The 26,473-nt window shown below is 42.4% G+C and overlaps 1 protein-coding gene across 1 annotated transcript in view; it reads right to left on the bottom strand.

Moving 5' to 3' along the window:
- Window positions 1–2,779: 2,779 nt before the first annotated feature.
- The window catches only part of LOC122790507 (histo-blood group ABO system transferase-like), a 195,211-nt gene continuing 171,517 nt past the window's right edge, over window positions 2,780–26,473 (bottom strand). The window contains exon 2 of the mRNA XM_044058057.1: window positions 2,780–8,660. Within this exon, the coding sequence (XP_043913992.1) occupies window positions 7,967–8,660 (694 nt within the window). The 3' untranslated portion in view covers window positions 2,780–7,966. The remainder of the gene's footprint in view (window positions 8,661–26,473) is intronic.

Raw genomic sequence — 26,473 nt, 5'->3', positions numbered from 1 at the left:
CATTTAGCATAGATCTTGAATTTATAGGTTCATAGGTTCATACTAGGCTATCTGCCCTAAGGCATTTATAAGCCTAGCCGAGAGTTTTTGTGGCTTACGCCACCCCTTATGTTAAAAAATACTGTGCCCATTAGTTTGTTGTGCCTCTGTCCAGCAGTGACACAGAGATGATTCCCGGGGTAAACCTACGATCTCCCATACACCGGTCAAGATTTCTCTTGAACAGAGCCAGCGAGATGCTCTGCCTCACATGGACCAGGATTTTATTCCACAACATAGGGAGTCTCTGGGTGACAAATCTATCCCTCCAGCATGTCCTGTTTATATCCGTGCTAAGGTTTAAGTCGCTTGCTCTAGTGGATCTGGTAGATTTGGATTTTTTGAGGTGGAGCATGTCCATTAATTCCGGGTTGAACATGGCCTTGTATGTCAGGCACAGGTCACCTCTGAGCAGACGGTATGCGACTGAATAGAGCTGGAGTTTCTTCAGTCTGGCAGCATATGACAGATTTTGGAGTCCCTTTATCCTTTTGGTGAGGAACTTTTGGGGTCTCTCCAATTGCTGCAGGTGTCGGGTGAGATACATCCCGAATGGGGCATTGTACTCGATCATTGGTCTGATAAGTGAAGAGTACAGGGGAACAATGACCTCACTTGATCTGGATGTGAATCCCTTCATGATCAGGTGGGCAATGTAGAAGGTTTTTCTAACCACTTTAGCAATGTGAGTGCCAAAAGAAAGGCCACTGTCAACCTGGGTCCCCAGGTCCCTGATAACCTCTTCTGTGCTTAGTGGATTGCCACCTATATGGTAGCTTGGGGTTACCTTGTTTTTCCCGAAGGGTATGACTATACATTTTTTGGCATTTAACTTCAGGCCATGGCTCTGGCACCAGCTATCAGTTTCCGTGAGACCCCTCTGAAGGATATCTGTGTCTGATGTACTTTCCACTATGGCTCCCAGTTTGCAGTAATCTGCAAACTTTGTCAGCCATAGTCCTCCTATGTTAGCCTGTACTTCTGAGAAGTAGATGCCGAACAACAGGGGGCCAAGGACTGAGCCCTGTGGGACACCACTTGTGACCGGCTTGGAGTCTGACATGGCGTCAGCTACTCTAACCCTGTGGGTTCTGTCCTTTAGCCAGTTTGCAACCCATCTTGTGACATATGGGTTTACATTTAAGCTGGTACGTTTCTCTATAATACCCGAGTGGGGTATTGTGTCGAAAGCTTTTGCAAGGTCAAGGTAGGCTGTATGGACTGCCTTTCCCTCATCAATGGCCTTGGTGACTGTTTCGAAGAAGTCGACCAAGTTCAAAAGGCATGATCTGCCCTTGACAAAGCCAAACTGGGTCGGGTCCAATGTCTGCAAGTCCCCTATGTCTTTGTTTATGAGTTCCATTATGATCCTCTCCATAGCTTTGCAGACCAGGCTTGTTAAGCATATGGGGCGGTAATTACCAGGGTCCGTAGAGGCACCGCCTTTGTGGAGTGGGACCACAGTTGCCGTACGCCACTCCTTGGGCACGTATCCTGTGGTAAGGCTAAGATTAAACAGCTGCCTTATGTGCGGGTTTAGTTCCTCATTGAGTTAAGCGTAGCACACAGCGGGGGACACCATCCGGTCCCATTGATGCTGTGTTTTTAGCTTTAGAGAGAGCAGCTTTCACCTGCGCATTGGAGATGTCTGGGAGACTGCAGTCCGCTGGGATAGTATCTCTCCTTTTGGGGGGGAGAGGGGGGTGAAGTTTGCACTGAACCTGTCTGCCAGTATGTTGGCAATGTCTGTGGGTTCAGTGATTTTTGTATCATTTTGGACTAATTCTGAGCATATCTGGGAGTTTCCACCCAGGTTTCTAACATAGCTGAAAAAGGCCTTATGATTGTCTTTTGAATCTATGGCAATTTTTCTCTCAAAGTTGGCCTTGGATGATTTTATGAGTGCTCGTATTTTTTTACTAATAATGATCAAAGGTGTCTTCTCTTTTATGGATTTTGCTGTATCATGTAACAGCTTTCTCCTCTTATTGTAAAGTTTGTTTATGGCTGGGGTCCACCAGACTGGACGTTTGCCCTTGGTGGAAAGAGTCTTGGTTTTATTAGGGATTGTCTGATCCATGCAGTCCTGGAGGTGTTCGTAGAAGGCATTTGTAAGGGCTTCCGCAGCTTGGGTTGTGGTTTCCACTGGCTCGGGGGCCTTGAAGGATACCACACCAGTCTTGAGTAGTGTGAAGTTTGCTTTAGAGAAGTTCTTCACTGTGGTCTTTTTTGTTTGGGGTGGGGGCGGGATGTGGCTATCCAGTGAGACTAGTTTATGATCTGATCTCACCAATGAGGGATATACTTCCAGTGTGGAGCATTTTGTCCCCATGTTTGTGATGATGAGATCTAGTATATTTTCTCCTCTTGTGGGAATGGTGACTAGTTGTTCCATGGCGTTTGAATTTATGAACTTCAGGAACCTTTGGGCTAGAAAGTTTGGGCTTGAATAATGTTCCCAGTCTATATTCGGGTAGTTGAAGTCACCCAATATAATGGTGTTTGGAGATACATTTATACCCTCCAGTGTCTTCAGGAAGGCTGTGTGGGGTTCCTGAGTTTGAGAGGGTGGCCTGTAGCATGCTACAAATTGTAGAGCAGTTTTGCCTATGGTTAATTGCACCTGGATGGTTTCCGATGCTTCGTGCGTTGCCACCAACCTGGAGGTGTGGGTATCCTTGATGAATATGGATACACCCCCTCCTTTTGTGGTGTGGTCCGGGTTTTGGGGCCGGAACGCATGATATGAGGTAAAACCTGATAGTGCCGGGGTGCTCTCAGGAGCCTTGAACCAGGTTTCAGTCACAGCACAGACATAGATGTTCTCCATACTGAGAAGGGCCTCGAGTGCGTGCATTAGGGCCTCGAGTGCGTGAATATCTCCTGAGAGTAGTACACATGATACAGAGTAAGCATAGTTCTGATAACTTGGCTTTGTTAGCTCTAAAAAATATGTTTCCTGAAATGGTAGCAATTCGCTTTGAGTGCATGGCAGTTTAGTCACTAGAAAAGTACATTTATTTATAATTTGCAGGCACTGAGTACTTAGTATCGTTATGTTAATTGTCTTGACAAAACAGCATTTCTATTTAGGATACTGATAGCCATTAAGGTGAAGTAGAATGCAATTTCACAGGGTGTGATGTGGGCAGGCATCTATAGCGTGAACATCAAGAAATCACTAACTTTGTGGTGTACTATTATCCTACTGAGTAATGACAGTGAATTCTGAATGGGCACTGAAGAGTGGGTGGGGCTAGTTTGAATCTACAAACCAATCTAGCTTAGTGAGGGAAGGAAGTTGAAGTTGAACAGGATAACAAAACCATCTGTGCTCCCAGGCTATGACATAAAAGTCCCAATTTTTTTTTAGAGCGCACTAGGTCCCAGATTGCATGTGTGATGTTCCAAAGAACTCGCCAGTGGTGGTCAGTGTTGTATCCTCATGTTGTGATATGTGTAAAAATGATTAAGTAGCAATGTAAGTGCCTTATAACCTGCAGTCATCCAGAAATTGCAGCAAGTCTGATAGTTTCTATATGGAACAAGAGAAAATAGGCAGTAGAATGAAGGTTGAGTGATACGTCCACACCATAACATGAATTCCTCAGATTTTTGAGTCTGATATAGGGTACAGACAAAATGCATGGTGTCCCAGACATCTGGAAAGAGATGGGCATTGTAATGCATGGCATCCCAGACATCTGGAAAGTGGTCGGTATTGTTGTGTGTACAGTGTGACGTGAGAAAAGGAAGAGCTATCAAAATGGAAATGCCCTTTCACCTAGAAGGGTCCAGATTTGATAAGGTGCCAGGTGGTGCATACATAGAAAACAGAAATGAAAACAGGCTGCAGAATGAAGGCTGAAGGACATGAAAAGTTTTTACACAGAGCTACCATGAAGTGCACATAGTTAGTCTTTTTTTAGGTGCTGTGGACCACACTTGGTGTTACCTCTTTTAGAATATATGCAGGGGCTGTAATCTGCTTACATGTTTTCTACTCAATGCAAACTTCTGCGGTCTCTTGCAAATTCTGTGACTCTCTTGTAGGACATGAAAGTCATAGGCATCACTGATAATATTGTACCCTCTCTATAGCCCACTGCCACATGAGCACTGTTTCACTACACAGGGGCAATATAAACGTCTAATGAGTTCATTGTGCTACCAGAAGCTGAATAGCTCTAGAACCAGATTCCCCTACAAGACCTTTTAGGGTTAAAAGACTTGCTTACCATGTGGAAACTTAAGTGAGACCCCCCATCAACTCTTAAACCTTTTATTATCAGTATCTGCGACTAGCATAGTTGCAGAAGAAAAGACCCACTTGAAAAATGGTGAGAAATATTCACCACTCCAGGGTCTGGAAGGTCCAATGCCAAAATCCAGTCATTGAGGGTTTAGTGGCTTTGAAACCAAAGACATCTCACAATCCATTGTAAAATCCACATCTTCAGTTTTGCAAATGGCACCACAACAATTATAGCAAGTATCAAGCTCACAAGGTGCAGCACAGTCAGAGCCTAGATTCTTCAATGTGCTCTCACCCAGTCAGTCAATGCCATGTTCTCCTGAGCACTCTCAAAAATGTATGAATAATCGACACTGAAGAACATCCAGGTCCTTGCTGGATGAGACATCAGCTTCACATTTACGTAGGAGTCATAGAAGACATCCTCCAATGTGTGGTCATCTCCAGGAACTGCAACTAGAGCAATGTTTACAAGCAGACTCCTCCATGGAGGCCCCAAACAGAGACGCTAAGAGCCAGCCATTTGGGTATGAAAATACCGGGACAGCCTGCTTTTACAAAGCTTAAGACAACACTGCCAAAATCTGGTGAAGACTCGGCATTGAGAAAAGCCCAGATTGTGGTATTTTGCAATGGAAGTGATGATCACTAAAAACAAGATAGAAGGCTCTCTAACAAGGACTCTAAATGTTAATTTGTAAAGTGTCATACATTATGCCCAGCACAGCCATCCAGGTGCCCTGTGGGGGCAAAGGTATAATCCCTTGCAGTACAAATATCCAACACTTCGCATAATACATGTGTTGGATGAACTCACTGAGGATCAGAATTGGAAAGAAGTCATCTTGAGAAACTCCTGACCTTTGTCCAAATGTGGGACGGTTTCTACAGTCCCTTTGAACAATATAGTCTGTGACTGCCCCATGACACAGGTCTGCCAGTGGGAGCTCCTTTTGACAGTGGACTGAGATGCTCCAAATCATGGACTGTGGTGCTTTGTCTGTCACTGTTTTATGATGGCTAAATATGGTGGAGTGAAATTTGAGAACTGCCACAATGTGTAGTCCCAGATGAAAGTATTATGGCAAAGTTGGCAGACATTGTCTTCCTGTTGGAAAAATAGCCAGCAATGTGGTGAACAGATCTGCATTATGGTTGAGAACCTTTCTTGGTTAGCAAAGAGGCCTCCTCTTTCTGGTGCTGATGGTGGCTAAAAGAGGTAGTAGTAGAAGAAGAATGAAGGGACTCATAATGACAACAGAAACCAAGGGTCCTGCATCCACCTGAGGAGATTGTTGATTAGGTCCTAAGTAGGCTGACAAAGTATAACACCAAGAAATGAGCATCTTGGAGATTGTTTCTGAACCGTTCTTTCTATGGTGACAACCTCAGCAACCTTGTCCTGTGCAGACACATGCCTGACCCTATGGCTGCACTTGAAGCAACAGCAGCAAGGATACCAGCAGGAGAAACTGTATCCCACCATGGATGCCATAGGTAGAGCCTTATGAAGGTCATCCTTAACTGCAGATACTGTGACATTCTGAAGATTATCCAAAGCCTTCCAACCTAAATGTGATGAAAAGTGGGACAGAGAATATGATTTGCTGAGTGCCCTCAGCCCCAGCAAGGCAGAAAGGCACATCAGAGTATACGTCTGTCACACATTAATTAAGTTTGAGACTTCTTGATCAGAAACAATGTACCAAAATGCTGTGGTGTCTGATGCCTGTGTCATATCAATATAACAATGCTAAGTAAGTTGAGTTCCTGTCCACTCAGGCAGTGGTTTGCAGAGTATCTGCTTTCTTGGAAGCTGTAGGTGCACAGTTAAGGTACTTTCAGGCTATCTTGATGGCATTCTGAATGATTAGCTTCAGTCCTCCATTCTTTTTTTCAACAAAAGCTAATGATGCAATGCAGTAGGGTCTTAAGGCTATCCTGGAATGTTTTTCGGGAGCCCAAGGGCAGCACCAAACAGTGGGATCATCCGGAGGTGAGTCATTTGGACTTGACGAGGCATTATCCTTGTCTTTCTGAGAGAAACTTGCCTTAAGATCCTTCAACTCTTTATAGGAGCTGGAGTGCAAGGGAGTACTATGGTCTCTTCTAGCAATGGAAGTCAGCTCATGCATGGTATTGTATGAAGGTGACCATGTGTTGACAGAACGGCACAGGACATCAGGCAGTTGTCAAACACTACCTGATCAGTTGGCCAAAGATTGCATATGTTGGGGAAGGCCTACTTTTGCCCTGGGAATGGCTTCAGACAAAATTGCCTAATGGTGAGGTCTTGAATCACAACTCAAGCTTCCTGAGACATCAAACATCAGCTTCACAGTTACAACTTCAAACCTGACCCGTTATGTGGGACAACCTAATGAATTCCCCTTGACCGATATCTGCCTGCCCAGCTGAGCTAAGGGGTGGTGAAATCAATAGTCTTTGATTCAGAGTATGACATATCCTTGATGGGATGAGTCAGCAGGCCACTCTCTTGGATCAGATTGTCTGACCATGGACTCCAGCTTACTCTCTGAGGAAGGGTAGCAGAAGAATTGTGGGATACAGCCCTAACAGGGAAAATTGAGAACACAATTCACCAGTCCACTTATCCTTCACTAAAGCTGTGAAGGGGTTGTGGCTCAAGTTTTTACTAGATGGGGTGAACCAACCACCTGCATGGTTTCAGTAGTGGGGTGTAATTTGTTCACCAGACTACCTCACATAGTGTTAGACTTCAGCTCACTCTGAGTGTTTGTCCTTTTTCTGACCCTCTGATTGGTTTCTACATGCCATTTTCTTTATTTTCTTCATTTGCATGCTCCTTGGTTGACCATCACTTGGTCATCCACAACATTTTTCACATTCTGTTCTCAGTACTATGCCCAGGGGCTGGGACCACACTTCTGGTGGGTTGGGAATGGGAAGTGGAGCAGTGCAGTCAGCAGCATCACATATGCTTGTCCTGCACACCATTGGATGTTTGTTGTCAAGCCCTAACTGGGTGTAGTGTCAGCTCTGACCCTTCTCAAATGCCAAAATTAATGACATTCTGTTCCATGGTTGTAGCACCAGTCCCATCATCAGGGATGTGTCTTTAACATACGCAGAAACTCTTCTGTCCTTGACTAGGCCATCTGGCCAAGCCACTCTTTCCCAACCCCCTTCCCCTGCTCATCCAGCAAATGACCCACTAGTAAAACTCAGGTGGCCTGGGTTGTAGTCATGCGTCCATCCCTCTACACCATGATGCTGAGATATAGCTGCCATTTTCTTAATTATCAAGGAGATCAACAGATTCTCCCTGAGCAGTACCAGGTATAATGGATCAGCTGGTGGCTGTTAGTCCACTAGCTACATGGACACTTATCATGGTACTTACTGTGCTGCTGATGTAGTCTTGTGAAAGCAGGATTTTGCCAACAAAATCAAGGAATAAGACTAAAACTGTGCAAGAAATATAGATAAACTGGTGATCTCTGGGAATAAATGAGCACTTTGTTTCATTCATTATGGGGTTGCAGATATCTCCAAATGCAGGATATTATAGAAAAATGCTAAAGTGTGATTGATGGAGAGGATATACCCACACAAATAAAAAAAATAGCAGGCTATTTTTCTGTATGATACTGATCTCAGGATGGTCCTCAGTGTTAGACTTTACAGTTACTACTTTTCGTTGCTTCTGATTGCTGCATGGTTTTTAGGTACTGCCAGAAATCTTTTCTTTTTAAGGATAGGAGGACTTCCCATACCATTATCCCACAGATACTCAGGGGAGAGGATTTTTGTTGGTTTGTGGTACACAAAGTACTTGTTCAGGTAGCTTTCATCATGCCACACAGCCTCAATTCCATTCTTTTTATCCTCCATCATGGCCTCGTGGCAAGCCTTGGTCAAACGGTAAACCTGTAGGACTGTACCACCAAAAAATCCACCAGCATAGTAAAAGTCACCTTCATCTGAAGGTATGTAAGCTTGAGATTGACTCCTTCTTTCATAGGAAAATGACTGTCTTACTCTGCTATAAACTCCTGGGTGTAATGTCCCAAAGAGGTCAGTCAAAATCTCTACACCAATATGGTCTGCAAACCTCATGTCGATATCAATGCAAACAAGGTAGTCAACTTCATTGACAAATCTAGTTTCGCTCAGCCTGCTTATCATTTCCATCCTCCGCATTGAGACCTCTTGCCACCTCTCATACTTTTCAACACGAACTGGAATTAGTTTCCTTCCTTCCTTGAGTGATACAGTAGGTAGGGCTTCTGGTTTATCTGTAAAAATATAGTAGTTCACTTTATACCCAGTCATAAAGTGTTCCTCTGCGGTCTTTATGAAAGTCTCAACAAAGACAGTATACCTAGATAAAATAAATAAATCATAATTAATGTTTATATACCACTGTGAAGCACATACATAACTTGTGAAAAATTTGCAGTTTTAGAATGTCTTGGGAGCAAACAGCTTAATTGTTTTAAAACAAACGAGTATATTCAAACATACAGTTTATTCAATAAGCAGAAGAAAGGCAAATGATTCGGATGTGTGAAAGTTCTGCTAGAACACACCAGAATGCAATATAATACTGAATGCTACCTAAAATATTATTTAGCCATTGCAACATGTAGAGCAGGTTTCATGCTCTGATTCTACACTTGAAGCAACTTATGTAATAGAGAATTGCCTTCTGCCTTCGTCAATACAAGGGACAGCAGACCTCCAACATAATTTTCCACTGAAGGCTTCAGAAGAATAATGAACAGCTTAATCCAATAGAAACAGAAGGAACATACAGTTAGCTAGTGAAAATTCTAGCTCACAGGTTGGCTATATGTGGAGTTGAGAAGAGGGAGGCAGTTGAGCAGGGCACCTGACTGTGATGCTGCGGAGTACTCACCTAGGACAGTTGCAACTTAAAGCAAGACAAAGTATTTCTCTGTTCTTAACTAATTTCATCACTGATATGGAAACTGACTAGAAGGAATACATTCTATAAGTAGGTCTCATCTACTTTTTTCTTCAGAACCACAAAATGAAAAGAAGCCATATCGTCACACTACTGTTGTCCCTGGTCATCCAACCCAGCAACACAGTAACCTATTATAAAGGAGTAAAGGAAACCTCCCTGATGCAAAAGTCTTTGTCAAAACAATCTAGTGGCATTACACAACACTGTATTATGGTAAGTCTACTGCAGCAGTCCATTACATACAGGACACAGATTTTGACAATGTGAGATCAATAGAAAATACAGAAACATAAAGTTAAACAGAAGGGAATGATCATTTAGTTCACTTAGTTTGCCCAGTATTTTATCTTCAGGAATGTCTGCTGCTCTTAGTAAAAACATCTTCAGTGTCTGCAGTGAAAACATTTGCAGCATGGGCATCTGTGGCACAGAAGGATGGAGATCTGAGTGTGGTATTGGAGATCTGGGATCATTTAGTGGACTGAAATTTCTTAGGAGTCGGGTGAGATGGTAGGAGGGAAATACTGAAGGGGCCTTTTCTAGAGATCGTACCAAGATATTTATATTTCTGGAAAATCAACTGTTTGTAAATAGGAGATAATTATTAAATGTAGAACCTGTCCCAGCTACTGTGTACAGTCGCTATGAATGAGCTTCCCCTTGATGTAGACATGTCATACCACAACATTCCACTGGGACATGGGGTTGACAAAATGGAAGACAAAAGTGTAAACAGGCTGGCACTGTAGTGCCAATGGTAAAAGCTATAACTATATTGCTAACAGTGAGGAATCAAACAGTGACCCTAGCAGATGGAGGAGTGAACCAGGAGGTGTGGGAATAACTACCTGATTCTGGGTTAGTCATCCTAAATGGAGAAATTAAGCAGGACCCCACTGCTACAGTGACAGCTGGTTGAGAAATGGGTGTTGCAACTCCAAGAGGAGGGGCTTGGATGGGTACATAGGCAACCTAGCTGAAGCACCAGTGCACAGCTTCCTTCTCTTAACACTGTACAGGTGCTGCAGCCATTGCACTGAGCCTTCCTTCCAAAGACAGTGAGAGGAGGAGGAGGAGGAAGCTAAGCAGCTATAGATAACCCACCAGCACTGTGTGTTGTGCCATAATGCCTGAAGGAGTTACTTCCTGAAAATGAGAGATTCCCTTCAGAGGTTGACGTTAAGTGCTCGTTCCACATAGGATGGGGAAATGGAGTAGTCACTTTGGTGCTGGTGGGAAGACATGGATAGGCTAATGAGATACTAAAAATATCAATTCCTAAGGATGGCACAGTGATGTAACAGTAGCATTGCTGCATAATAGCAAGAGATTCTCTGGTTCAGCTCTCAGCTGGAGTGCCTTCTGAGTGGGGTCTGCATGTCCTCCCTGTGTTCATGTAGGCTTTTTTTATGGGTGCAACAGTTTCCTTCCACAATGCAAAGACATGGGTTGCTGACTCTAAATTGCCCATAGTTTTGAGTGTGTGCATGTGTGATGTGGAAGTAAGACCTGACAACTTACTTCTGTGCCCCCTTTGCCTGCTTTTTACTACAGGGTCACTGTAGGAGTCAGCTGTGAGTCATAAGAGAGTGAGCTGGTAAAACATCATGTGACATCCACAGCAATCTCCAACAAATGCACAAGGTTAGCTGGGGGTGAGAGATCAGACAAATTATCTGAGTTGTGAATATGGGGTCTCAAGTTGTAAGCAGATATTGTAAAGCTCCTCAAAATATCTGGGAATCTGAAAATGAGCCCTCTCCAGAATAATGACCACTGAACAGGAGAATATCAGTTCTCATTGGCAAAAAGGAACAGTAAGAAGCACAACAGACATGTTTTCCTCATAGTGTACTATGCAGCAAAGATGTAGTATCTGTAGAAAATTGGAACAAAGCAGCACAGTTAGGAAATGTGACAAAATCAGTTACAAATGGCATCCATGAAGCAGAATTCATAGCACACTGAGAAGAGGCAACTCAATGCTGATATAAAATGGGGGACTAGACTAACTGGAAGGTGGAGCGTTAACTGAGAAAAATATAACTAAGCAATACTAAACAGGAGATGGGTTGAGAGATATTCCACAAAGGATATGTTAATAATGCTTATATATATGAGAAGTGCAGAGAAAATAAAGGATAGAAGGTGAGATTGAGGAGAAAAGGATGATGTGTTCCACAGAAAGTACCGATGTCCTACTATAAACCCAAATCTTGAAGCTGTGAACACCAAGTGACTAAACTGTACCAAAATAATTTGGAATGTTCTACTACTGCTGCCCACCTACCTGCACCACATCATCAGTCTCCATCCTAGAGCTGCTGTTCCCAGCATGCTGTGTTACACTTCTGTCAGCTTATCCCAGGGTCATTAACCCCCATTTGTCCTGTCCATCTCCATTGTGCAATAACATATGCAATTACTTGTCAATCTCTCCATGTAGCCATATTTAGTAAAACAGTCTTGAATACTTAACATGACATGAGCAACAAAATATTGGTTCTGATACACAATATTTTAATATCCATAAGCAAGTAATCCCATTTTATATTTATGTGAGTGGTAGCAAACATGTCCCCTACTTAACACTAATTTCTTGGCTGATTTATAAAGAAATCTTTCCTGTTACTTAAACTTTGAGTATTTATAATCATTTACAGTTATCTTATTAGCTGGTTCAATACTGTACATATTAATATCAGTGTGGACTAATTTTAATGAAAACATTTAAAAACAAATGTCAGTAATTGTTCACATATCAGATGTACATGATGCTTTCTGAGAACCTTTAGAGAGCACTCTGTTAAGTTGTAAATAATATGCACACAGTGCAGTAGAGTATAGGGACATCGTGACAAGGGAAATGGTGATATGCAGTATGACAAAAAGGCTTACAATTCAGGAACTATAACATTTGTCCAGTAGTTAGAAGAGACGATTAAGGTTATGAGCTTTTCATAAGCTGCTTCATACAGTCCAGAGTTTGATTCTCTCAACTTGCATTTGCACACTGTGCGACTCTGTGCCAATAATTTAAGCAGTCAGCAGTCCCAGATACAGTGAGCTTAAATAAGGATCGATGTGGATCAGTGCTCCACACTGGTTAACAAATATGAATAAATAAATGACATATGTTTACGGATGAACTGCATCACTAAATGACAGACAGGCCATACACTGAATAGGACTGATATGGAGCAAGAGCTCATATATCAGCTGCATATAGAAAGATACATAAAATGATAGAGGACACTGCAGACAGGCCCTGGCATTACTTTAGAGGTAGCATGCTAGGGCCATGAAATATACTGCTGAAGGGGTGGAGTGACATCAATTTGTAGAGATATATAAAAGGTTTGGGCACAGATGAATAAAAGGGTCTACTTTACGCACTCGAAAGCTGAAAAACCTGAATCCAAATAGCGCGACATGTAAAGAGCGAACCACGAATACATCGAACGAACAAAACCCCGAAAGTGGAAATATCAAATTCGCATAGTTGGCCCGTCTGCGGTATAGCTTCGTAAGGTAAGTGCGATAGTTATGAACCTTAGGGTTTGGGAGGAGTTAAGGTAAGTGCATAGGTAGGAAGTGTATGTAAGGTTTTGTGTAGGTAATGCATGTAGGGTTTTGTTAAGTGTATGTGTGTGGAATATTTAGTTTGTTTGGGTATAGATCTGTAGGGAAGTGTGTGGTAGTTACGGACCTTAGGGTTAGGGAGGGGTTAAGAATAGTGCATAGATAGTTGGGTATGTGGGGTTTAGTGTAGGGTTAGCAGTAGGGTTTTGGTGCTTTCATTTAGGGTTAGAAGTAGGGTTTTGGTTAGTGTATGTATGTGTTTTTTTATTGTATTTTGGTAGGTAGTGTGTTATGGGTGGTGGGTTGGCCGACTATGTTCGTTCGTGGTTTAGTACGTTCGATGTATTCATAGTTCGCTCTTTGTGTCGTGCTATTTGGATTTGGGTTTTTCGTGTTTTGAGCGCATAACGTAGACCCGCTAAAAGCATGATTCAGTGGAGGAGCAGCTACACAGTGGTAGAAAGTGAGCAAGTTGTCCATGCATTAATTCCAAGATGGCTGCACACTCAACAGCAGCTTCATTTCAACTCTCACAGTGTGAAAAAAGAAACTGAATGATAAGTCCTGAAACTCTGCAGGTTTTAATAAATTCAATTACTGGCTAATAAGTACACTACCTGGATGTCAACAGAGAAGAAACTTACAGAGCCTGAAAGAAAATCAACTAGAAAAGGTGAAGAGAAAACATAGACTGGGAAAAAATCTTGCAGCTGTTTAGCACAAAGCAGTTCAAGCTCCAGCTTTGGTGTTGGTGCATGACATGACTTCCAGTAATCTAGAGGAAAAAAATAAATCAAATGGGCTCAGACCTGATTAAATAAATTAAACATTGAAGGATTGTCTCAACTTAAATAACAAAATTCTGGAAAAATGGAAAAAGCTTTAAACAGCTATTCAGATAAACTGATAAAATTCAAAAAATCTGAGGACAAAATGAAGAAAAGACTGGCCAAGTATGGGACTGTTCAAAAAGCGCTGTTTCAAATCACGGTAAGAGTTAGAGGAGAGAGCATGCAGAAAAACCTGAGATTTTCTGCTGTACCAGGAAAAAGTAGTAAGAACAGGCTCTATTCATTTTATGAAGGCACAAATAAGCAACTGAGCTTGTATTCCACAGTTGGGTTTGTTAATTGAAAGGGCACATCATGTGTATGTTCCAAACCTGGCTGAAAGAATGCAGCCAAGACCTGTATTAGAAAAGATGCAATTATACCAGCAGCAAGAGTTGATCCTGGCAAAACTGTTGCAGAAGGGCAAAGTATTGCAAGTTGGAGACAGTAGTGTGTTTGTGGAAGATGCTTATTCACTGTACACCAGGCGAAAGAGAAACAAATTTAATCCAGCAATCAGGGAATGTTGAGGTTGAGAGGCAGGTGTGAGATTCAAGATGCTGTATCCAGCTATTTTTGATGCAGAACAGGCTATGAAGGAAATACAAAAGATTGTCCAACAAAAAATGAACCATCAAGCAGAAAGAGATTCTGCTACTCATTCTTCTGATATTAGAGAGATCATACAGGGACATTGTCAGTGAAACCTTTTCCAGTGTTACAAAGAAAAATATTTGAGAGATAGAGAAAGGCACAGGAGTTGACTTAGAAGAATCAAGAGTACCTTGGAACTGAACCAGAGACTGGAGTTAGGAGATGGAAATGAACAGAAAGAAGACTAGTAGCATGAAAATTAGTGATTAAATCATCGTAATCATCATCCCCCTTTACTACATGAGGTCAGGGTATCATGTTATCTGTTGCCATCTGTCTTGATGCAAGGCCACACTCTTGCCTTCTTTGACATTCATGCCTGACTGTCACAGATCTACTTTCACACAATCCATCCACCTCTTTGCTGGACATCCTCATTTTCTCTTACCTTCTTCCAGTCTGTCCCAAATCTCCTTCACCAGATTGTTTTCTTTTCTGCAAATGTGTCCAAACCACCATAATCTGTTTTCTTATATCTTTTCTGCAACTGGAGCTACTTTGGCCTTTGCTCTTATGTCCTAATTTCTTCATCTGTCCCACAGTGTGCATCCTACCATCCTTCTCAGGCACTTAATTTGCATCACCCCTAGCCTTCTCATCTCCTCTGCCTTTACTGCCCAAGTTTCTGTACCATATAGTAGTACTGGTCACACCACTGTCTTGTACACCTTACTTTTCAGCTTCTTTGGCATTCTTCTTTCATATACTACACCTGAGACTATATGCCAGTTGTCTGCAGCTCCTCTGATTCTAACTTCATGATACCCTTCTTCTTAACCACCTCTCCCAGATACTTGTAGCTATTTACCTGTTCCACTATCTTCCCTTCTATCTCAATTCTCAGCTTCTTCTGATTTCCCCAATTTGCTGCCATTACCACTTTTGTCTATACTTAGTTTCATCCCATGTGCCTTTAGTTTTGCATTCCATTCCCCTATCCTTTAATGAAGTTCTTGTTCAGATTCTGTCTGTAATGCCACATCGTCTGCATACAGCAACTTTGTTGATGTCTTCCTCTCTGATCTGTTTGCTAATGTAGTCCATCACCTGTATAAACCACAGTGGTCTCAGAGTAGAACCCCGGTGCACACCCACTCCCACTGGGAACCCCTGCGTGAGACCAAATACTGTTCGTACTTAAAGTCATTGGGTCCTTGTACATAGCGTGCACTAATTCTACCAATGTTTCTGGGGATTTGAACAACCACAGTACTGCCCAAATCAGTTAGGACTTTCTTAGGACCTTGTCATATGCTTTCTCCAAGTCTAGGAATGCCCAGTTGGACTCTCTCCTCATTTCTAGATTCTTCTCAACTATCTGTCCTATCTCACTGCAAACATCGGGTCATTTGTGTTGCATCCTGATCTGAATCTGAACTGCTCGTCTCCCATTTTACATTCTGCTACTCTGCATATCTATTTATCAGTCACCCTATCCAGACCTTTCATGCAATGTGACAGGAGTTTGATGCCTCTGTACTGCCCACAGTTGTGGATGTCCCTTTTGTTCTTGTACACTGGGACAAGTATGCTTATTTTCCAGTCATTTGGGATGCACCTTTCTCTCCACATTGTTAAAAGTACCCTCAGGAGGCATTTCTTCCCTCTCTCACCCAGCATCTTTATCATACCTGCTGTGACCTCATCTGAGCCTGCTGCTTTCCCTTATTTCATTTTCCTTGCTGCTATTCTTATTTCTTCAAGGGTTGACTCCTCTTCTTCTCTCATTGTCAGCTGTTTTGGGGCATTACAGCTTCTGCAGGGTTTTCTTCATTCAGAAGATGCTGGAAATACTCCTTCCATTTGCCTCTGATGTCCTGTGGACTGATGAGTAGGTTGTTGCTGGCATCCCTTATTCCAACTTATCAGAAGACCCTTGACTCCTCCCAATTGTTGCAACATGAACAGCTTATAAATAACCACTCACAGGCTCTCACTTCTCCCAGCCGCAGAAATGACATCTGGCTCATCTGCTCTTCATCCAATTATATGCAACTAAATTTCATTATTGGTGTCCTTAGTTATAACTTTGCTCCAGTGCATCTTGACAGCCTTCTACATAAATACCTAATGACTGTTGCCAATGCATATCCTTTCTCTATCCTTATTAACAAATCAGTATCTGAATTCTGTGTACACTCACTATGGAAAAAATCATATATTATTCCTCTTTATAAAGATGGCATCTTGGCTGATATCTGTAACGTTTGGCCTAGTGCAACATTATCACCTCTTACAAATTCTTGAAAGATGTACTCAATAGCTATACCTCCACTAACTTCTACAAAAGTGTCTCAACATCCGCACAACATCACTTTCATGCAACACACAGTACAACTACTTCCCTCCTATTCTTCACTGACACAATAAACAAATACAGGGAATTGGGCAAACTTGTTTCATGCTTACTTCTTGATGTGTCAGAACTTTTTGATGCAGTTTCTCACCTTAACTCGTGTATAAACTGTCTCATCTTGGACTATCTTCTTCTTTATTACTGTGTCCAATAACTGTTTTAGGCTCCACTGTGTAAAATGGCAGAATACTCTCTCTATATAACTACAAGTCTCCACTGGTGTACCCCAAGCAAGAGCGCCCACAAGCAGGTGCAAGGGGATGCAAACTGGCTGGCCAGGAGATTAATCTTTTAATTAAAAAAAATATATATCTTTTTAAGGGCATTCTTCTTTAAGAATCCAGTCGCACAGATGGAACACATGTTTGCGACTTGTTTTCGTCTTCTCTGTCTGCGTGACCAATGGTTTACATCTTCATCTTTTGTGCCCACATGGAGTTTGAATTCCCAAAGATGCTTGAACTACAGACAAATGTACAAGTGAGAGGTAGGTGTTTGCGTGTGTGTGTTTTTAAGTGTTTAAAAGGTTTTGTGTGTGTGTGTGTGTGTGTGTGTGTGTGTGTGTGTGTGTAAGAAATAGGTAGGTAGGGGTGTGCGGATGCAAGAAGTAGATAGGTATACATACTAGAGTACTTGATAATAGTTTTCAGTCTTACTCACAAACACAGGCTAATCTACAATGTATGTACTGTACCTGTGTACTATGTATGTTTTCAACCTATGTTCCAAATTTCAGCTGTACACAACAAATCTATTAATTACCTTTATTTTTAAATTATTTTTTTTTGTTTGTTCTCTCCACTGTAACTGTTGATGTACCACATACCACTGTAAAAACATATATTTTGTAATTTGTGTGTATACTTAGGTTCATAGGTTCATACTAGGCTATCTGCCCGAGGGCATTTACAAGCCTAGCCCATCGTTTTGTGGCTTACGCCACCCCTTTAGTATGGGGAACTATACCCATTATTTTGCTGTGCCTCTGTCGAGCAGTGACACTGAGGTAATCCCTGGGGTATATCTGCGATCTCCCATCCATTGGTCAAGATTTCTCTTGAACAAGGCCAGCGAGGTGCTCTGCCTCACATGTACCGGGATTTTGTTCCACAGCATAGGGAGTCTTTGGGTGATGAATCTATCCCTCCAGCACGTCCTATTAATAGCCGTGTCAAGGTTTAAGTCTCCGCCCTTGTGGCTCTGATGGATCTAGATTTTGAGGTGAAGCATATTCATCAAATCTGCGTTTGACATGGCCCTGTATGTTAGCCACAGGTCACCTCTGAGCAAGCGGTGGCGACTGAATAGAGCTGGAGTTCTTTCAGTCGGGCAGCATAGGACAGATTTTTGAGACCCTTTATCCTTTTGGTGAGGAACTTTTGTGGCCTCTCCAGCTGCTGCAAGTGTCGGGTCAGATACATTCCGAATGGGGCATTGTACTCAATCATTGGTCTGATGAGTGATGAGTAAAGGGAGACTATGACCTCCCTTGATCTAGATGAGAATCCCTTCATGATAAGGTGGGCAATGTAGAAGGTCTTCCTAACTACTTTAGCTACATGGGTGTCGAATGACAGACTACTATCAACCTGGGTCCCCAGGTCCCTGATAACTTCTTCTGTGCTCAGTGGATTGCCACCTATTTGGTAGCTAGGGGTAACCTTGTTTTTCCCGAAGGGTATGACTATGCATTTTTGGCATTTAACTTTAGGCCGTGGCTCTGGCACCAGTTATCCGCTTCTGTGAGACCCTTCTGAAGGATATCTGTGTCAGATGTGTTTTCTACTATGGCCCAGTTTGCAGTCATCTGCAAACTTTGTCAGCCATAACCCTCCTGTGTTTGCTTGTACTTCTGAAAAGTAGATGCCAAACAAGAGTGGGCCCAGGACTGAGGCCCTGTGGGACACCACTTGTGACAGGCTTTGAGTCTGACATGGCGCCAGCAACTCTGACCCAGTGGGTTCTGTCACTCAGCCAGTTTGCAACCCATCTTGTGATGTATGGGTTGACATTTAAGCTGATGAGTTTTTCAATGATACCCGAGTGGGGTATTGTATCGAAGGCCTTAGCCAGATCGAGGTAGGCTGTATGGACTGCCTTTCCTCATCAATGGCTTTGGTGACTGTTTCAAAAGTCAACCAAGTTTAAAAGGCATGATCTGCCTTTGACAAAGCCAAACTGGGTTGGATCCAAAGTCTGCAAATTCCCTATGTCTTTATTTATGAGGTCCATTATGATCCTCTCCATGGCTTTGCAGATAAGGCTTGTCAAGCTAATGGGCCGGTAATTTCCAGGGTCGGGGGAGGCACCGCCTTTGTGAAGTGGTACCACAGTTGCAGTGCCACTCCCTGGGTAATGATCCAGAGGTAAGACTTTGATTAAACAGCTGTCCTAGCTGTGGGTTTAATTCCTCATTGAGTTCATGGAGCACACAGCCGGGGACACCATCAGGTCCCATGGATGCTGTGTTTTTTGCCTTTGGAGAGAGCAGTTCTCACTTGGGCGCTGGAGATGTTTGGGGGGCTGCAATCGTTTGGTATAGATATCTCTCCTTTTGCGGGGGGGGGGAGTTTGCACTGAACCTGTCAGCCGGTATGTTGGCAATGTCTGTAGGATCAGTAATCTTCACATCATTTTGAACTAGCTCTGAGCATATCTGGGAGTTTCCTCCCAGGTTTCTAACATAGCTAAAGAAGGCCTTATGATTGTCTTTTGAGTCTTTAGCTATTTTTCTCTCGAAATTTGCTTTGGATGATTTTATGAGAGCTCTTAGTTTTTTACTTATAGTGGTCAAGGGTGTCTTACCTTTTAAGGATTTTGCTCTATCTTGTAGTAGCTTCCTCCTTTTGTTGTAGAGTTTGTTTATGGCTGGGGTCCACCAGACTGGACGCTTGCCTTTGGTACAAAGAGTCTTTGTTATGCTTGGGATTGCCTTATCCATGCAGTCCTGCAGGTGCTGGTAGAAGGCATTTGTAAGTGATTCAGCAGCTTGAGTACTGTTTTCCGCTGGCTCGGGGCCTTAAAGGAGACTACACTAGTCTTTAGAAGTGTGAAGTGGGCTTTTCAGAAGTTCTTTACTTTGGTTTTTTTAATTTCAGGTGGGGGTGGGATGAGGACCTCCAGCGAGATTAGTTTGTGGTCTGATCTCACCAGTGAGGGGTACACCTCCGGTGTTGAACATTGTGCTCCCATGTTCATGATGATGAGATCAAGTATGTTATCTCCTCTTGTGGGGATGGTGACTAGTTGTTCCATGGCATTTGAGTTTATGAATTCCAGGAACTTTTGGGCTAGGGTGTTTGGGCTTGAGTAGTGTTCCCAGTCTATATTAGGGTAATTGAAGTCACCTAGTATGATGGTGTTTGGTGATACATTTATCCCTCCAGTGTTTTCAGGAAGGCCATGTGAGGTTCCTGAGTTTGTGAGGGTGGCCTGTAACATGCTACAATTTGCAGAGCAGTCTTGCCTATGGTTAATTGCACCTGGATGGTCTCCGATGCATCATGCGTTGCCACCAGTCTCGAGGTGTCGGCCTCCTTGATGAATATGGATACCCTCCTTTCTTGGTATTGTCCGGATTTTGGGGCGGAACGCATGATATGAGGTAAAACCTGATAGCTGGGGTGCTCTCAGGAGCCTTGAACCAGGTTTCTGTCACAGCACAGACATCGATGTTCTCCATACTGAGAAGGGCCTCGAGTGCGTGCATTTTGAGATTTAGACTTCTGGCATTGAGCAGCATTACCCTTAGTTTTTTTCCTTTTTGTGTTCTAGGGTGGTAGGTTTAGAATTTGAGCCTTGCCTAAAAAGGCACTATGGGGTGGCAAGAGCCTTGCCAATATCCGGAATCCCAGGGTGACAGGTGCAAGCCGTCCCTTGAAGCAGCTGGCTTGTCCAGCATGTCATCCCAGGCAGACAGACACTGGATCCCCTTTGAATGACACCAGTGTTTAAGCCAATTGTTAAAGCTGATCATCTTATCTCTGTATTGTGGCATCATTCTTGGTGAAGGTAGGATACTGCTCAAGGTCAGGGTCATACCTGCCTGGGCTACATAATCAGAGAGCTCCTCAATGTCTCTTTTCATGTAGTCCGTGGAGGTACGCCTCAGGTCGTTTACACCAGCGTGGACAATGACTGGGTCATATTTGTACCTGCTGTTGAGCGACCTGAGTGCTTGCGCTATGTGGCGGATTCTAGCACCGACAGGCAGCTTACTGTGACCTTCTCCTTACTCAGTCTGGTGAGCTGACGCCAGTGTGTCTGACTATGGAGTCACCAATGACTAGTGTGTCTGGCATTGTGTTTGGCCTTAAGGGCTGTGACTGTTTGACACTCTGACTGTGAGGTCTATGTGTTGCAGGTGTTGTGTTCTGAGGTGGTGGTTGTTTGGGTGTCTGCTTTGGTGGCCTCTGCTGTTTTGGTAGATTTTGATCAGAGCCTCCGAGTATGTCTTTGTGTGTTTATGTGTATGATTTGAGGTTGTAATGGTACTATGTAAGACTGGGTCTATAGTGTGTGTGGTAACCTTCTCCTCCTGACTGGTCTTGCCAGTCCTATGTTGAGAGAGCTCAGCCTCCAGTTTGGCCGTATAGTTGCATCTCTCGCATGTATTTGTGTTTTGTGGGAGGAGGAGAGGGTTGTCAGTGTACATGAGGCAATTGTAACATTGCCTCAATATTCCCAGGTTCACCAGCTGAGCAGGAGAGGACACTAGCAACTGATCCCTCGACATGCTAGAAGGAATAGACAAAAAACTTTAAAAATGATTCCGGGGGACGTCGGTGACCGAGAAATGGGGGGTTGCCTTTTTGGGGTACTATCTATGACAAGAGTGCCGTATCAAGGTAATAAGTACTGTAGGAGCAAGTGCTATGTTTAACAGATAGAGAATAGTCTACTTGGAGTCAAGTAGAGATGATCTATATAGTTATAGGATACGCTGATTAGATCAGTAGTATAGTTCGAGGAAGGTAGTTTTAAGGGAAAATTTGAAGAGTGGACTTTAGGTAGCCCGAATAGTTTAAACCTGCTTAACCGCTGCCCTAGTGTGCAACGGTAGCAACTCCGCTAAATCACTAAATCGCTGTAATCGCTAAAGCGTGCTTTATAGCAGGGGACTGGAAAAGACAGGAAATGACCCAAAATGGCCAATAAACTACAAGTTACTGCCTTAAACCACTCCTCTGAGGACAAATGAAGGGGTTATGGAAATGACCCTAGTGGCCAATAAAACTACAGTTTCAAGTCAGTAACCACCTCTACGGGGGCAGGAAGCTGCTCAATGTTAGTCACTGCCACTGATAAACACAGAGACCCTCCTTCAGCCCAAGCAACAATGGCCTCACAGAAACTTTCAAACAGTTCAGGAACAGCAAGCCTGTAACTGGACTTTTTTAACTCTCAGAAAAGTGGGAAAAAGCAAGATTTTTTTTGTTTTGTTTTTACAGAGATAGCAGAGGTTCACAAGTAATATCAAGTTATAACAGTGCAGTAAATGACCCCACACAAGAGTGCTAGGTCAAGGACAGAAAATATGCAAGTTTTAAGAAAAAACGATTTAAAATTAAGTGCAAACAGGAAATTCAGCAAACAGCTTTGGTTGTGCTCTAAATACAGCTACTAATACAGAAATCAAGTTTAACAAGCCAGAAAATGCTCAAGCTAGGCAGCTATGCAGAAAAACTTAGCAAATAAACAGAGAAAAATACTTAAAATCTCAAAGTGGCTCCTTCTTCTCTCAGCTTTTTCCTCTTGGAGGGTGCTTCACCAACAGCCAACAAGCCTGAAAAGACGCTCAAACCACGAGGCAACTAGGTTTTAAGAGAGGAAGATGAAGGAGTTATGGAAATGAGCCCTAGTGGCCAATAAAACTACAGTTTCAAGTCAGTAACCACCTCTACGGGGGCAGGAAGCTGCTCAATGTTAGTCACTGCCACTGATGAACACAGAGACCCTCCTTCAGCCCAAGCAAAAATGGCCTCACAGAAACTTTCAAACAGTTCAGGAACAGCAAGCCTGTAACTGAACTTTTTTAACTCTCAGAAAAGTGGGATAAAAGCAAGATTTTTTTTGTTTTGTTTTTACAGAGATAGCAGAGGTTCACAAGTAATATCAAGTTATAACAGTGCAGTAAATGACCCCACACAAGAGTGCTAGGTCAAGGACAGAAAATATGCAAGTTTTAAGAAAAAACGATTTAAAATTAAGTGCAAACAGGAAATTCAGCAAACAGCTTTTGGTTGTGCTCTAAATACAGCTACTAATACAGAAATCAAGTTTAACAAGCCAGAAAATGCTCAAGCTAGGCAGCTATGCAGAAAAACTTAGCAAATAAACAGAGAAAAAATACTTAAAATCTCAAAAGTGGCTCCTTCTTCTCTCAGCGTTTTTCCTCTTGGAGGGTGCTTCACCAACAGCCAACAAGCCTGAAAAGACGCTCAAACCACGAGGCAACTAGGTTTTAAGAGAGGAAGATGAAGGAGTTATGGAAATGACCCCTAGTGGCCAATAAAACTACAGTTTCAAGTCAGTAACCACCTCTCACGGGGGCAGGAAGCTGCTCAATGTTAGTCACTGCCACTGATGAACACAGAGACCCTCCTTCAGCCCAAGCAAAAATGGCCTCACAGAAACTTTCAAACAGTTCAGGAACAGCAAGCCTGTAACTGAACTTTTTTAACTCTCAGAAAAGTGGGAAAAAGCAAGATTTTTTTTTTTTGTTTTGTTTTTACAGAGATAGCAGAGGTTCACAAGTAATATCAAGTTATAACAGTGCAGTAAATGACCCCACACAAGAGTGCTAGGTCAAGGACAGAAAATATGCAAGTTTTAAGAAAAAACGATTTAAAATTAAGTGCAAACAGGAAATTCAGCAAACAGCTTTTGGTTGTGCTCTAAATACAGCTACTAATACAGAAATCAAGTTTAACAAGCCAGAAAATGCTCAAGCTAGGCAGCTATGCAGAAAAACTTAGCAAATAAACAGAGAAAAATACTTAAAATCTCAAAAGTGGCTCCCTTCTTCTCTCAGCGTTTTTCCTCTTGGAGGGTGCTTCACCAACAGCCAACAAGCCTGAAAAGACGCTCAAACCACGAGGCAACTAGGTTTTAAGAGAGGAAGATGAAGGAGTTATGGAAATGACCCCTAGTGGCCAATAAAACTACAGTTTCAAGTCAGTAACCACCTCTACGGGGCAGGAAGCTGCTCAATGTTAGTCACTGCCACTGATGAACACAGAGACCCTCCTTCAGCCCAAGCAAAATGGCCTCACAGAAACTTTCAAACAGTTCAGAAACAGCAAGCCTGTAACTGAACTTTTTTAACTCTCAGAAAAGTGGGAAAAAGCAAGATTTTTTTTTTTGTTTTTGTTTTTTTACAGAGATAGCAGAGGTTCACAAGTAATATCAAGTTATAACAGTGCAGTAAATGACCCCACACAAGAGTGCTAGGTCAAGGACAGAAAATATGCAAGTTTTAAGAAAAAACGATTTAAAATTAAGTGCAAACAGGAAATTCAGCAAACAGCTTTTGGTTGTGCTCTAAATACAGCTACTAATACAGAAATCAAGTTTAACAAGCCAGAAAATGCTCAAGCTAGGCAGCTATGCAGAAAAACTTAGCAAATAAACAGAGAAAAAATACTTAAAATCTCAAAAGTGGCTCCCTTCTTCTCTCACTGTTTTTTCCTCTTGGAGGGTGCTTCACCAACAGCCAACAAGCCTGAAAAGACGCTCAAACCACGAGGCAACTAGGTTTTAAGAGAGGAAGATGAAGGAGTTATGGAAATGAGCCCTAGTGGCCAATAAAACTACAGTTTCAAGTCAGTAACCACCTCTACGGGGGCAGGGAAGCTGCTCAATGTTAGTCACTGCCACTGATGAACACAGAGACCCTCCTTCAGCCCAAGCAAAAATGGCCTCACAGAAACTTTCAAACAGTTCAGGAACAGCAAGCCTGTAACTGAACTTTTTTTAACTCTCAGAAAAGTGGGAAAAAGCAAGATTTTTTGTTTTTGTTTTGGTTTTTTACAGAGATAGCAGAGGTTCACAAGTAATATCAAGTTATAACAGTGCAGTAAATGACCCCACACAAGAGTGCTAGGTCAAGGACAGAAAATATGCAAGTTTTAAGAAAAAACGATTTAAAATTAAGTGCAAACAGGAAATTCAGCAAACAGCTTTTGGTTGTGCTCTAAATACAGCTACTAATACAGAAATCAAGTTTAACAAGCCAGAAAATGCTCAAGCTAGGCAGCTATGCAGAAAAACTTAGCAAATAAACAGAGAAAAATACTTAAAATCTCAAAAGTGGCTCCTTCTTCTCTCAGCTTTTTCCTCTTGGAGGGTGCATCTCCAACAGCCAACAAGCCTGAAAAGACGCTCAAACCACGCGGCAATTAGGTTTTAGAGAGGAAGATGAATGAGTTATGGAAATGTGTCCTAGTGGTCAATAAAACTACAGTTTCAAGTCAGTAACCACCTCTACGGGGCAGGGAAGCTGCTCAATGTTAGTCACTGCCACTGATGAACACAGAGACCCTCCTTCAGCCCAAGCAAAAATGGCCTCACAGAAACTTTCAAACAGTTCAGGAACAGCAAGCCTGTAACTGAACTTTTTTAACTCTCAGAAAAGTGGGAAAAAGCAAGATTTTTTTTTTTTGTTTTTGTTTTTTACAGAGATAGCAGAGGTTCACAAGTAATATCAAGTTATAACAGTGCAGTAAATGACCCCACACAAGAGTGCTAGGTCAAGGACAGAAAATATGCAAGTTTTAAGAAAAAAACGATTTAAAATTAAGTGTATCTGTAATTTTTCTTTGTGGAGCTTTTCTCCCCAGGTCTCTGCTGAAAAAGAGCCTTTTTGGCTCAGTCAGACACCCCGGGTTAATGTAAAATAAATAAATAGGTAGGAGTGCGTATGAGGTTTGTAAGAAGGAGGTAGGGGTGTGTGTGTGTGTGTGTGTGTGTGTGTGTGTGTGTGTGTGTGTGTGTGTGTGTCTGTGTGTGTCTGTGTGTGTCTGTGTGTGTGTGTGTGTGTGTGTGTGTGTGTGTGTGTGTCTGTGTGTGTGTGTGTCTGTGTGTGTGTGTGTGTAAAAGGGAGGTAGCATATCCCTCAGCTATGAAGGTTTTTACAGAATGTCCAGATCTTTGCTCCATATTCTTCCTAAAAAGGATTGGAGTTGCTAAATAATGAGAGACATTTGAGTTTTCGATGTCATATCCTTTAGAAAAATGCATACTAACATAAATCCTGTTGTTCTAGCAATTTTTTAAGTTCATGACAGAAATATTTATAATCTGTCCCTATTTATTTTAGGCTTTGTCCAGATTTCTTACACTAAGAGGTTGACGTGTGTGTGTGTGTCTGTGTGTCATGCTCTACATACAGTTGCCAGGTGGAATGTAGTACCAAGTGCATTGTCAAGGGAAGCATTTTAAGTCTGCTTAAAATGTACAACTGTTTTGTTTACCTGGTATCACTATTGTGGTAGACAATTTTAAAACACTGTTAGTAGCACAGCAGGTAATATAATTCAATTTTGATGCAGAGGGCTATAGGTTCTGCTTCCACAACATGTACATTTGTAGTTTAAGGGAGTGGGGTGCAGCAGACCTGAATATGTCCTCCTTTGGATGAGGTGCCTAGTAACTATGAACCTGTTTTTCAGCTTGCCACCCATTCCCTATTGCAGTATAGCAGCTTACCATTTTTTTAATTTAACATAGGCAAATTATTCTTCAAGGGCAACAGGCACTGAATTTGTAAATGAAACACTGAA

The sequence above is a fragment of the Protopterus annectens genome, chromosome 16.part0 (assembly GCF_019279795.1).
Source record: "Protopterus annectens isolate FY-2018-M chromosome 16.part0, PAN1.0, whole genome shotgun sequence".
NCBI classification, from domain to species: domain Eukaryota; kingdom Metazoa; phylum Chordata; order Ceratodontiformes; family Protopteridae; genus Protopterus; species Protopterus annectens.
The sequence above is the reverse complement of the archived record's forward strand: the minus strand, read 5'-3'. Positions and strand labels throughout refer to the sequence as shown.